Source organism: Xiphias gladius, chromosome 22 (assembly GCF_016859285.1).
Source record: "Xiphias gladius isolate SHS-SW01 ecotype Sanya breed wild chromosome 22, ASM1685928v1, whole genome shotgun sequence".
Taxonomy (NCBI): Eukaryota; Metazoa; Chordata; class Actinopteri; order Istiophoriformes; family Xiphiidae; genus Xiphias; species Xiphias gladius.
Window position 1 is genome coordinate 18,780,439 of NC_053421.1, and position 14,757 is coordinate 18,795,195.

General features: G+C 41.3%; 2 protein-coding genes across 2 annotated transcripts; both read left to right on the forward strand.

Moving 5' to 3' along the window:
• The first annotated feature begins 518 nt into the window (after positions 1–518).
• sbk3 (SH3 domain binding kinase family, member 3) lies at positions 519–6,171 on the forward strand. The gene is made up of 4 exons (XM_040117439.1): positions 519–830; positions 3,082–3,229; positions 3,772–3,974; positions 5,079–6,171. The coding sequence occupies exons 1-4, from the start codon at positions 825–827 to the stop codon at positions 5,859–5,861; spliced, it is 1,140 nt and encodes a 379-aa protein (XP_039973373.1). The 5' UTR covers positions 519–824; the 3' UTR covers positions 5,862–6,171.
• A 5,367-nt stretch (positions 6,172–11,538) lies between these two features.
• mfap5 (microfibril associated protein 5) lies at positions 11,539–14,679 on the forward strand. The gene is made up of 7 exons (XM_040117448.1): positions 11,539–11,621; positions 12,685–12,759; positions 12,871–12,903; positions 13,038–13,073; positions 13,233–13,320; positions 13,922–13,995; positions 14,089–14,679. The coding sequence occupies exons 2-7, from the start codon at positions 12,717–12,719 to the stop codon at positions 14,199–14,201; spliced, it is 387 nt and encodes a 128-aa protein (XP_039973382.1). The 5' UTR covers positions 11,539–11,621; positions 12,685–12,716; the 3' UTR covers positions 14,202–14,679.
• Positions 14,680–14,757: the final 78 nt, after the last annotated feature.

A 14,757-nucleotide genomic window follows, 5' to 3' on the forward strand; every position in this document is an offset into this window, starting at 1 on the left:
GGCAATAATATGCACTTCGAATTAGATAAGGGGAGATTTTATGAGAAGATAATGGAAGAGTAAGACAAGGGGGATGATAAAAGCAAGATTGAGGGATCAGGGACACAGCTTCTTGGCGTATTCCGATCATTCCAGCATACCTGTTGATTAAATGAGGAATCCTACACTGTGGGGGGAATTCACTGACTCAGACTGACTGAGAGGGTGAGAAAAAAAAGAGAGAGACGTGGAAAGAGATGGGGGAGGAGAGGCGGGGGGGGGGGGGGGGGGTAGGCGTGTATTTGGGCAAAAAGTGAGTGACAGCTGAGGAGAGGTGAGGCAAGAGAGCGACAGGTTGATGTGGTCAGGCTGACTGACAGATTGGAAACGGTGGGATAGTAACACTGCTGTGTAGTGGAGGAGAGAGAGGAGCACGGGGGGGGGGGTTAAAATACCTTGTAGCTGGTTCACGCGTATTTGCCAGCATAACAGGCGAGAGGCAGGGAGAGAGAGAGCTGGCACAAGAGTAGGAAAAGAGAGGGAGAGAGTTCAGTGTGTGTCTCCTGGGGAGAAGCACACAGTCAATATCCAGGTCTCCAGTAAACATTTATGAGCCTCCTCTATAAAGCTGCTGTGCTACTGCATGGACCCACGGAGCAAAGGCAAAAAAAAAATCATCTTCAATTCCAATTTAATTATCATTATAGTCAAGGACACACAGTAGATCTCCACCACAAAACAGTAGCTAGTTACATTGACAGCAGCTTGCTAGGAGTTAAAGTCTTTCTTTAGATGCTGAAAAGAGTCAAGACAAAGTGACCAGAGATCAACCAACTGAACAGAAAATGACAGTAAGTATTGCGCTTCATTTCTGTGAAGATAAATGCTGCATCAAAAGTTTACATGTACACGTAAATAACAGTCTTATGGGTTAACTCATATTCAAAAAGTTATCATATTGTGCTGCAAAGAACAAACAAACAAGAACAACTGCAACAAAAGCACGTAAATGCAATTATTTTCTGTCTTTGCAAATGGTTGTGGGGTTTAAATATAATATTGCAATTTCTGCACCTATATGATGCACTGACATGCAGGCATGGGACACATCCATCAATGGCTTTTTATTGCAAGATTGCTCTGAGGCTGCAAATGTTTGTTAGACAATGCTGTTGAAAGGATTTTCAGCTTGTAACGTTGAGCGCTGGACTTCAAATTTGTTAATGATCTGTGTTCCAGCAGAGCCCTTATTAAAATCTCAGATCACATTTTGCTTTATGCCAAGTGCCATTAACCAGTAAGGGTTTAGTGAATAATCACCTCAGCTTGCAAGGACATTGCAAATATCAGGATGCTCCTGATGCCCACAAATGTTTTAGATGCGTGTGTGGTGATTTATGTGCCAGAGCCTTAAACCTTGACCAGGATAAAACTCCAGCTGCAAGATATTCTCAAAATGTAATAAATCATATTCATTTCATTTGGCATGACTGGAATGAAGAGCAGCTGGAGAATGTAATAATGTGGTTTACCATAACCTGTGTTAACAACTCTGTGAACGAAACCTAACTGAGATTTGAATTCAGGACCTTATCACTGTGCTTTGAGCTCAAAACTGTGAAAAGGCATAAACAAATATACACAGACAATATATCCATATATCGAATATGGTAGTTTCCCATGTCACCAGTTTTGTCAAAGTGCATAGGCTATATATTGATACATTACTACAGGGTTTCCTGTAGAAACATCATGTCTCCAATTTTACTCTCTGTAGGAATTGGGAATTGTCTCAAATGCAGTGTTTTGATAATCTGTGAGCTCTCTCAGTGTCTGAAAAGGTGACCTTTTGGAAATATAAACTGGAGCCTAGTTGTGCACCTATAGAGCAGCATCAATGTATACACCATTGATCTTGAAGCAGCCCATCATCTGCTCTGTTTAAAATAGAGCTATCTTGGTAATATCTATGCCAAGCAGCGCATTTGGACTGACTGAAACCTGCAGTCTTACTTTTGGCTGTACATCAGATCCATTTGTTTGTCAAGCAGTAACTCATAACTGAGATCCATCCATTTTCTAAACTTCTGTCATGGCATCACTCAGAAATATGTACACAAATAAATCTTAAGTGTCCTATGGCACCGTCTGACCCTTTTATCACCAACAGAGATTTATTAGTGATTGGAAAAGGTCGACCATAATCAAGTTTATTCGTTTGATATAATCCAGAAAATATGATTGATATTAGTGCAATAACCATGAGAAGTCTTAGAATTGTTTGCAAGAACGTAACAGAAGTAATCTAATTAAAAATTAAAATCAATTGCCCACCAAGATCAGTTATGCAACATGTGGAAGGTCAAAAGTAAAAATATGTTATCCTCCTGCAATCGCTTCATCTTTTGCGTTAAGCTGTGTGTCGTAACTGTTCGCACCCTTCCTAATTTGCTGGGGTATGTGGAAGGGGATCTACTTCAAAGGAAGTCATCATGGATGTGACTTCACAAAAGAGAAAATGAGTGTGGAAAGTGATTGATGGCGCCAAATGTTCTGATCCCACTGATAAGATATCGCGTTGACGTCTGAAGTTCATCCTGTCTATAGGACATTGGAGGTCAAGCCAAATCAGCAGAAAGTGATAACATAACCCAGTGTGTTCCACTCATCTCTACCAAATGCATGCTGAGGTAGCAAAAGCTACTTAATCTCTGAGTAGGAATATGTCAGCAAAGAAATGTATGTACGTTCAGAAAATAATAAAATCCCCTTGTGCCTCACGAGAGGGGCATTTGTAAAAGATTACTGTTGCAACTAATAAGATATATGAGACTTGAAGTTGCAAGGTCCTCATCACGTAATGAGCCACGTTGCAGGATCAGGGAACGCATCAGTATGTGGAGCCTTATTTTGAGATTCATTCTGTAATGTTATCTATCATCAACATCAACATATGCCACTCAAGCTGTGGATCTCCTTTCTGGTGATGCCACTGAACCAATCATCATATGTAGATGCTGAATATGGATTTGTGCGTGTATGTGTGTGCGTGTGTGCGTGTGCGCGTGTGCTTGTGTGTGTGTGTGTGTGTGTGCTCTTCAGACAGCAGCAGCTCAGGAACTTGATGAGCTATGCTTCCTGTCGGCGCAGTCCATGTCCAGTCTGAGAGTATCTGAACACTTCCAGGTGGTCAAGCTCCTGGGAGAGGGATCCTACGGAAAGGTCATGTTGGCCGTGCACAGAAAGAGAGGTTAGTGCAAGACTCAAGCTGAAAGATCATGACAGGTTGAGCCTTTTACGTCTCAGTTCAAACAGTCTGTAAGAGTGTTTGAATTTCCATCCAAACTCTCCTAATGCAGGTCTGTTTAATTGAGAGTTTTGACTACACTTTTGAACTCCCACTGCCTAATATGAAATAAGTGAAACTCCACTACAGCACATCTATCTCAGGCTCATGTTTCTTTCTAATGAAGAAACTACTACGTTGTGTGGGGTCAGTGCTGCAGTAATGTGAGGACGGATCTGTCTTTTGATAGTGTTCACTCAACCTTTTGTGCTTCTGTTGATGTAATGGAGTGCTTCGGTACATTCTCTGGGATAGAGTTGCTGCAACTGGGGTATGGCTGTGAAATAGAGTTGGCCCAAAGGGGAAGTTATATTTGTTCACAGTGTCAATGAGGGGCAGCACTCAGATTCCACCAATAATGACAGTTTTTTTTTTCTCAAAATCAAACTAACGCTGATTAGATATTGTAGTATTCAACACATTTAATCTTGCTTCATTCTTCTCAGGAACTCCTATGGCTCTGAAGTTCTTCCCTCGTCAGTCTACCTCCCTCTCCTCTTTCCTGCGTGAATACAATCTCTCCCTTTCTTACTGCACCCATCCTTCTCTCACTCGGGCTCTTGGCATCTTCTTTTCCACACCGACTTACTATGTGTTTGCCCAGCAAGCTGGACTGTACGGTGACCTCTACAGTGTAATTGTTTCAGAGGTCAGTTTTTGCTGATTTACGGCATGAAATGTGTATTTAATGCCCTGTGTGACGTGGCCAGCCTAGAGTACTATGATGCATAGAAGACACTTCTTTAAGTTTCAGCATAACAAAAACTTGCATGAATGATATGTTTTGCTGCAGCTCTGTCTCCTACAAATTACATTTATATCCTGCTAATATGCAACAGGAGATATGTTTATGAAGAAAATTGCCGCCACTTCAAACACATTTTCCATCAACATAATGTGATAATGTTGTTAATGACTGTTTCTTTCAAATTGATATGAATGTTCATAATGAATATTTCATTTGGTATCCCAACAACTCCTGCTCTTGCAATCAATATCTGCTTGTGGCAACTAAAGCATGTTAAAACTTTTTTAGGGTAACATCACAGCACTTGCACACCAAAAAATTCAGTAGTGACCCAAAGCCGGTGAAAGAATCTGTTTTCCTTATCACCATTTAACCAAAATCACAATCTTTCCCTAACCTTAACCAAAGTACTACGTTCTTTACACATTAAAAGCATTGTGTAAAGAACATAGAACTTCCTTGTCTAGAAAAAATGTTGCTTGTTAACATAATCGAGGCATCAAAAAAAATAGGTAGAACATTGCTGTAATTTCAAAAAGACAAATAGATTGACACACCAGTTTGAACTTTGAACAGTCTGAAAGGCTTAGTGTATGTCTGCAGTGTGGCTTTCTTAAAGGGAATTTCACGGAAGATGTAACTGCTGATCCAGCCCTTTAGAGCTTCCATTTCTGTCAGCAAAAACTTGAGACGTGCTTGATAACGGCTTCCAGCTCAACCTTTTCTGTGTATGTGTCACTGCCAGTAACATAATAGAGTACTGATAAGAGTAAGGGCACCCTGCTCTCACTGAATGAAGAGGGAGTACATGAAGTAAAGCAGGGACTTCCAAGAGCGTCACCGACCCTTTTGATGATGCAGTTTCTTTGTCTCTGCGCCAACAATGTTCCGACCAGACTCCATCTAATCTTCATTTGTCATCTAAACTGAAAGTTGTATGAAGTTATAAAGAGTATATTTTCAGATTTTGAGGCACCACTGATCCAGACTGTCTCTCTGTTTTAGGTCGGGGTGGATGAGGAGTGTGTCCAGAGGGTGATGTCCCAGCTGAGTGGTGCTGTTACACACCTCCACTCCCTGGGCTTCGTCCACCGTGACATCAAACCTGAGAATATCTTCCTGTGCGACAGCTCCTGTCGCTGGGTCAAACTGGGTGACTTCGGCCTCACCCGGGCCATCGGCTCCACTGTTCGAGCTGTGTGGTACGAGTCTCCCTTCTGTACTCCTGAGGTGGAGCCAGCTAAGGAGGCTGAGAAGGAGATGGAGAGGAGGCAGTGCAATGGGACTGAAGAGGAGATGGAGGACATTTGGATAACAGTGGAGCCCTGTATTGACAGTTGGGCCCTTGGCGTTCTCGTCTACTGCCTACTAACTGGCTGCTTCCCCTGGGAGGAGAGCACCCATGATGACCGTGGCTACCGTAGATACAAGGAGTGGTTTAACTGTGAGGCGGAAAAGGAGAAGATCAGAGACGTCGAGTGGAGGGGTGAGGAGGACACTGACAGTAACACAATCGTGGAGGAAAACCAAAGAGACAACCCTCCTCCTGCACAGTTTGCGGGCCTCAGCCCACTTGTGATGACTCTTTTCAAGGAGCTGCTCCACCCCGAGCCCAAACAGCGTGGGAGCCCAGAGGAGATCCTGAGCTACCTGGGAGGGCCGTGGCTGATGGAGACAGAGAGAGAGGAGAAGAGGAAAGCAGAGGAGGCCGAGAAGGAGGCCAGAAAAATAAGGGAGGGAGGAGGGGTGGAGGAAGAGCTGGTGAGGGAGGGAAGAGGGGAGAGATAAGCTTTGTCAGGACAGGAATGTAACAATTCTGACAATGAGAAAAACATGTCTGCAATTTATTTTTGTGTGTAAATATAGATTTTACTCCAGTGCAAATGTATACAGTCTAAGGTTCTGTATTTTTCAAAATTTTATAAATATCCCTACTAAAGTTACTACTTCCATTGTTGCATATATTCCAGTGTGCATGTGTGTATGTGTGTCTTAATGAGAAGAGACTAAAGATAATACAAGAAATGTTTGTTATCTGAAACCTTGAGATGTATTATAATCCCTATAAAATCTGTATTGGAATTGTTGTCTAAATAAAGTAAACTCCTCATGTTTATATTAACTCCTAGTGACATTCACACACACATATTAAATAAAGATGCAGGACATGAGGGAGATATTTTAATCTAAACTTAATTTAAGAACAAACATATAACCTTAATAACCCAACGATTAACATAATAAACTTAACACAGGATTTATACTTAATGAATTACAGCTTTGAAAGGCCACTTGTAAATGAGACACATTTGGTTGGTGTACAGTATGTTCTCTTCTAACATAACTTGATTAGACTTTTTATTCGACACTTTAATTAATAAGGAAGGACCCCCTCACTTCTGGAAGGAGAACAGCATGCAGCCAAGAAACATTCATCAGTGACATGCAAACATTTGTTACTGTGAATAATTTTAAGGGGGGAAAAGCCAATGAGGGATGTATCATCATGTATAAATTCAGTATGACTTTTAAACAAGTATTTTTTGTCAACATAATTACAGGTTATTTTATGTAAATAATTCAATTAAAAAAATCATTATGTATAAATAATTCTTGACACTATATAAAACCTTTACAAGAGGCCTTAGAAAAGTATACTTGTGGAAAGAAGTGACATCTATGACGTGGTGAGGCAACAGGTGCTGCAGAACAGAGGAAGCACATCTAAAATTGGACTGAACAATACAACCTGATAGTGATACCACTTCTTCCAAGTTTGCCTGATGCAAATCCCAGGCTTACTACCTGCAGCAGCCGACCCATGACATTCACCTTCACTTCCCGATTGATTCTGAAGCTAAATTACCTATATTATAATTTATTATACCGTACTTATACATGATTGATTGACGTGTTGACAGTGAAACAAACCTCACGTGAAATCTACACACATCACAGGTTGACCTCCATACTGTTCGAGGGGACATTTGTCCCACATCTGTCACAGAGGACGATTACTGGTTGAAAAATCACCTGCATTCCTGTTAGAGTGCCCCCAAAAGAATGCCCTGGTATTGCTCATGGCCACTTTGTATACGTTTGCTACTACTGAATCATGCTGTGTTAGCAAATGTGTGTCGCTGTAAATGCAAAAAGAACTTGGCACCACTTAATCTGTTAACATTAACTTTGATTTGGACTAATTTCCATTATAATAAATACATGCAAAAAGGGCATGACACAACAGCAAATTCTCAGTTTTAACTTTCACATTGCAGTGTGCACAATGGTTCAGTTTCAGTTTGGAGTGCATCCCTGTTGGTAGCAAGCTGCTAATGTGCAGTGCAAGTGTGTGTATATGTCAGTGGGGCCTGTGCTAACCCCTGCAAAGGGCCACTCCAGATGGATTTATAAATAGACCCCAGATCCATCTATTTAAACACCATGTACATCATCACCTCTCTCTGACTATCTGCACTCAGGCCTCTAACAGCACAATCTGATGGAACACTGTGACCCATCTTGCCTATTAACTCCCTCGTCCCCGCTCTCTTTTTATCTCTGGCCCTCTTGCTGATTATTTTTCCCTTTCTCCTGTCATGCCACTTGGACCCTATCGTTCCCTTTCATCTTTGCTTCTGTGGTCACATCTACTTTGTGCACCCTTGGAGGCCCGTCTCCCTTTCATTCCGTTACTCTCTGGACCTCTTTCTTCTCAGTCACCATGAATCAAGAACTGCCAGCCTCCTTTAGCAGTGTCCCACAGTTTGTTTACATTAAAACACTTGGTATCTCCTTTAGTAACGGCCATTTGTGATGCACTATTTTCCAGTAAACAGAGGAACAAGGCTCATGTGACATGGAATTGGGGAGTTAATGGAGGACCACAGCCTGACAAATGGAAACACATGGCGCAGACCACAGAGACAATAGACTGCCAACACAAAGATGCTGGTGGAGGTGCAAATCTGTCAGAGGTCCATGTGGACAGATAGCAGGGATGATGAAAACAGGAGAAACAAGGACGGCTATACATAAGGATTGCTTGTCCATACAAAAATGAAAACACATGCAATGTCGGGGAGATGCAGCTCATACTACTTTCAGTAAGGAGTGTACTTCCAAGTCACGATAGGTCTTCAAACATTTGTGAAGACGAAAGACACAGTCTGATCTAGAAACCCAAGAGGTTCAGATTTAGATTTGCAGTGTCAGCAAGATTCAGATCTCGTGTTTACAGTATTGAATGAAGCTCACTTTAGTTCAAAGTTCAAACTTTGTAGAGGTCCCCATTTACTGTCTTCAAAGCATTTTCTGATTTTACATCTTATATCTTACATCACAGTTACCTTTTTTCTGTGCTTAGAAGACAGTTCTTAATGTTCTGTAAAACTAATGTTTACCTTTAACACAGGCAGACAGAGGATACAGAGACAACCAGCTGGAAAATGACATTAGTTGTAACAGATATTTAGACAGATGTCTGATAAAAGATGTCACATGTCACGAGAATGATACTGCAAAAGCAGACACCGATATGAGAGGCAGATTGATGGCCAGAGTGGAGCAAATAAAGAGTTCATATGGCCAAATGTCTGAAATGTAACCCCAGAAGGAAGCCACTTGGGTCATCATGGCCTATAATTTCCCCAACACCCTCAGCTTTTTCAGCCACATTGCTGCTTGTTACGGTTCAACAACTTTAATTGCTTAAACAGGTTCACTGGAAGAGCTTTTGCAAAGCGAGAAGCACTGATGACCAATGCTGGATCTAGTTTATAATATGTCACGAGTGAGCATTTACTAAGATTTGCAATGTGCGAGTGGGAGACTTCAGGTGGTGCTCTGAGTGTGTGTGTGTGTGTGTGTGTGTGTGTGTGTGTGTGTGTGTGTGTGTGTGTGTTTTCATGCATAGGAAACACAGCAGTGCATGAAAAATGTACTGGTTCAAATGCAGAGATGTAGAGCGAGGGAGGAGTGTGTTGGTGTGAAAAGGAGGTCGCAGCAGAGAGAGTATGCATTGCAGAGATGGCATGCCTCATGCAGTGCCTTCCAACTAATAAACAAGCTGAGAGATTATCATGTGTTTACTATCTGGCATGTTTGCCTTAACCATTCCGTGTTGCTTTCTGTCTCCCCCAACACCTGACTCCTTTACTCTTCTCTCGTCTTTCTTCTTCTTCTTCAGCTCTGCCCCTCTCTACTCTGCTTTCCCCTCACGCCGGGGCAGCGTGAGCAGAGTGGCAGGTTGATGTGTTCGCAGGATTGATCGTCCCTCTCTTTTGCTCACACTGCCTCCATCTGTCAAGCTGTCATCGGCTTCGCCCAGCTGACCTTGTTAGGGCCACCCCACAGGCACTCACTCTGGAGTCCGTGTAACCCCGATATGTCAAGGGGATGATGAGTGTCTCCCTCTTGAACTGACCAGGCCTACCGTAGGATGAGAGCCAGTGGGAGTTTTGTTGTCTGTGACTTCAGGAGTATGTGTAGCAATATTTATATCAGTCAAGTCCATGGAGGCAGATGCAGAGTCAAGTTTCCCTCCCAATGCAGCTACAATGAAAAGCATCTTTTCAACACAAACAGCCCCTGAGAGAATGGAGCTATGGCCTTGATGGTCACTTTCATCTTTGCACTGGTAACCACTTGGGATATTTGAAGGATAACTTATGTAAATTGATTGGAATTGTGGGTAACAGATGACAAAAAACCTGAAAGAAATTACTCAACTGTGTGACTATTGCAGATTAAAGTTGTTATTTTGAAAGTAACTGTGCTACGTCTTTTTCTAGTCTTTTGAGGATTAGACACTTCTGTATTCACCAAGCAACAAAAGGAGAACAGACTGAGTTGGTGACGGACGATAAGTACTTTGGGTTTATCATGGATCCCAAACCTTTTTGGGATCCATGTGGTGATACTTATTTTTCTAAAAAGATCAGCTGAGCAAATATGTTTGTAGAAAAATGTACTCTTGTAAGGTTATAAATTAGTTTTGTGCTTATATTACAAATATCTTGCTGAAGGCATCGCCTGTTAATGTACAATATTCCAAAGCCACTCACAGGAATAAAGGAAGGCTAAATAAAGATGCTAAAAATTACATAATTATAGTTTCTTTTCAGTGGTGTCTGTAAAGGCACATGCCTCAAATACATTTCATCTTCTTTAACTGGTGTTTTAAGCACTTCCCTCGTTGATATGCATTCTCAAGTTAATAAACTGAGCAAAATTTATTCCTGTGAAAATAAATTAAACTAGTGCAGGAAGTTTTGATAATTTTCTTTATGAATTAACATGTTTGTTTTTGTATTTTTTCCATCAGTTGATGAATAGTTTACTATATGAAATGTCAGTAATTAGTAAAACATGCCCATCACAATTTTCTAGAGCCCATGGTGACCTCTTAACCTGTCTTTGTCTGTCTGACCAACATTACATTTACAATACTATAATAGAGTATAACAATATAAAACAGAGAGAGGAAGCTAATCCTCATATCTTAGTTGTTGTAACCAAAGAATGTTTAGTGCATTGGCTTAATAAATGACTGACCAACTAATTGATTGATCAGCTCATCATTTCAGCAGCAAATTAAAGAAACAAACTACGGCTGTCATGGAGAATTTACATCATACATGTTCAAGATGTGCAACACATTACTTTGGGAAAGAAACACGTTTATAACATTGGACTGGCATTATTATTGCAAAGTGACCCTGGGCTAGCGTGGCATTTGGCCTAAAATTAGTCACATCTGTGTAAGTAACCATAGACTAGCCTAAAAACGACCCCGAGCCAATTAACTCAATTGATCGTATTGACCGGTCTATAAATTCAGTAACTTTGTCTGAATGTCTGTTGGGGACAAGGATCACGCTCTGCGTGCATTGCTCCACCTGCTGGTTATAATAACTAGTGCAATAGTCAAATTTGAGGCCCACTGTTGAGTGGTTGGATGCCTCTGTTAATTCGTGTCCTTCAGCTGCATTTTTATTTTCTTCATTGATCTAAGCAGATGCCTGGAGAAATATTAAATGGGTGAGGTTCAGAAAACACAAAAATACTGTCATCTTAATATTTGAAAATGAATATTACTTCAATACAGACATATTTACAGTCCTCTGCCACTTGTGTGATGCAATGTAGCCTATTTAATGAACAAGAAGAACTGTCCTACTTTTTTTTGTGGATGATTACAGTCTGAATGTTTTGCTTTGTGTGGTGATGAGACACAAAGATACAGGACACTGGAACTGTGCATGTGTCTAACAAAATGTGTGTTTAAGATAACTATTAAAAAAAAAGGTGGGTGTGTGTGAACCAAAGAGAAAGACTCTTCATATGAAAGACATCCGATTGCATCTGCATGCTAATGTTTACCAGACTGGGGGAGTGAAAAAATAAAGTGAAAAGCAAGAAAACGATGATCGGAAGGAGAGCTGGGGGAGGAGGAGGGGGAGGAGGGAGGAGGAGAGGGAAGGAGGGTAGAGAGGAGAAGACAAAAGATTCATAAAACTAAAGCAGTTGCCGACGACAGCAAAAGTTGTGAGTATGAATTAATTATGCTTCTTTTTCACCCGATTTTGACATATACTGTAGGAAATACATACAGCAACACCTGCAGATTAAAATGAGCTCACATCCAAATATATTAATGGACGGATATTTCCTATAGATTAGATGTAAACATGAAAAGTAAGAGCGAACGCTCGGCTGATTAAATGATTCACTTCAGAATTTAAATTTTTAGTTATGTCATCTGTGGTTGCATGCACTGTTCAATAAGTTCAAGCACTGGAAAACATGCCGCTCTCACAAACAAATAAACAGAGGCATGCACTGAGCTGAACCAGGACTATCCAGAGTCTCATTTTCAGTAAGTGTAAATGTATGACTCTGGGATCATCGCTGCGGAAAAGACACAACTATTGACAAAACTGTAATGTTTAGACTGGCTAATGGTGGTATGATCGTGCAGTTGGAAAGCGGCAATATTTTCTATGAAAAGAAAGCTGGAAAAGAATGTGCCACTGTAACAGAGGAGGGGTGGAGGGGTGCTCAAATAGGGCATAAAAAACACATTCTTTTCAGAGAACTCACATCTTGGACTCCAAAGTTACACTGACACATCACAAGAGGAATGATGCAGGGTGGGAGTGGAGAGAGGGAAGGAGAAGGAGAAAGAAAGGGACTCAGGGAAGGAACAAAAACACATTTTCAGAAGTAGAAAATAAAATGCTTTTCAAGTGTCTGCTTTTTCGAGACTTTTCTTTAGTTGCTCCACTGCTACTTCATATAGCTGTTTACAAGCAGTCCAATAATTACCAGAATCTACTGTAGAACGTATTTTCCCACAGCAAAATGACATCAGGCACTCTTCTATAATGATGACAACTCGTCTGTTACCCAAAACATAGCCCGACTCACTGTGTGTTTTTGGCTGGAGGAAAACCCTAGGGAAAACATTACAGTGACCTGGAATGTTGGGAGCGTTAATATGCAAGGGGACTAAAGGAAACATAAACAGCACCATGATCTTGAGAAAGGATATCGAACAGTTCCACTCTGTGGAATCATCCTGACTCTTTTCCTCTTCGGTTTCCTCCAGCTCGTAAAGTGTAGCTCTTATAAGCTGAAGGAATGGGCAGCCTTCCAGTGGTCCTGCTCCTCTGCAGTTTCCACGGTAACTCTGCCAAACAGAACACACAAATCATCTTGTTTAATTACGGTTGAGTCGCTGTGTGTTTGTTTTTATGCTGCGAAACACTCCCCTCATGTGGTTTCTGTTCCACAGTGCTCGCAGCTGTAGCCCAAGCCCAGCAGTCTGGTAATGCTCTTCTCCTTATACTCTAGATCAGGACGAGTTGTGTCGCACGACATCTGTCAGTCTGTGAGTCACTGACGTGGGTCACTGGTAAGATGTTTTCCCAGTCTGATGGTGTTTTCTGTCCTTGTTTCTAGAGAGCACTGAGCCACCTGGAGGCACCTTGCCAGCCAGTGAGTGACTGCAGATTGGAGATGACCTCTGAACTGCCTCTCAGGAGGCCCCATGAGCGCTTGGCACAAATACTCCCCCTTTTGCTAGTTTTGGTGTGCTTCATCTTGTCGTTGTGATTGATACAGTTTCAATATGACATGTGTCTCCTGTCTCTGCAGACTGTAGGGAGGAGATGTATCCTTGCACCAGGATGTACTCGGTTCACAAGCCCATCAAGAGATGTATTGGTGGTCTTTGTTTCTACAGGTGAACTGCAACTTTTCAGTTTACAGAAATACCGTTTTAATTTAGCAATTTGCCAGCAGAATGGTTTGCTTTTATAAGTGAGCAGTGAAGATCTTAGTGTTCCTCTCTGGGGGGACTTATGTAGTACCCAGGACTGTTTCTTAGATCCTTTACTTAAGTAAATGTAGCAAGACAGTACCAGATTGTGAAAATACTCCATTACATACATTAAAAATTGTATTCAAGTCAAAGTTTATCAGTATTAATGACTCAAAAATAAGTATACTCATTAATGCAGAAAAAAGGCCCCTGTTGGTGTTTTATTATTACAGATGTTATTATTGCATTAATATTACTGATGCATAAAGGTGTAATCAGCGTGTTAATATTCTATCTACTTATATATATATACTTATATATGTATCGCTGGTCAGTTTAATCTTAAAAATTATGTAAATTTGCAAATTAACTACACAAATCATATCAGTGGAGCAGAAGATTATTCAAAGTATTTGAGTAGTTGTACTCAAATACTTTGAGTACTTTGAGTTACACCAGGTCAGGTTATGTCCCCACGGCTCTAACACAAGAATGCTCATTTTTTTCCCCGTTTCTGACACAGCCTCCCTCGTGTCTACGTGATCAACAAGGAGATCTGCATGAGGACTGTGTGCCAACAGGATGAGTATCTGAAAGGTGAGACAGTCTACATGCATAACAAGCGCTGTGATGTCAGGGTGCACGATCTAGCATTTGACGAAGTCTCTGTCTGTCTTTTGGACATTACAGCTGAGCTGTGCAGAGAGTTGTCTGGGTGGCCCAGACGTTCTGAGAGGTCATCAAATAGGAAACGCTGTCTCAATCGCCGTAGCAACCCCAAAACCTGGGCAAACAAGGCCTGATGGGCCCAGGAGGGCGATGTGACCACCGGTGAGGATGGAGCCCCTTAGAGACACAAACCAGGGGCGTCGTCATAAAAACAGCCCATAACACCATAAATCCTCTGCTCAACACCTGGGGGTCTCCTTCTTTCTTTTACGCACACACACGCATTCATGCACGTATGGGCGCGCGCACACACACACACACACACACACACACACACACAAAAATGTGGTGAGTCATATCTATGTTTATGTATTAGTCTTTTAATTGTGTGTGAATATTGAAGGTGTGCTCATTTCATCTGTGTGTTGTTGGACACAGATCATGTCTTCCATGGTTTACGATCCATTTAAGGTACTGTAGTAATGGGCCTATAGCAGCACTGAGTCATTTCATTGTACAAAGAAAGACCCACTCTGTTGTGGATTGTGAGGTACTCATTGATAATGTAGTATTATGTGCACTATTGTATCCAATAAAATATAACTACATTTATTCATGAATTAATTTGTAAAGTGATAGGATATTTCTACTATTTTAATTCAACAGGAAAAACAACGAATGAAAGTAATG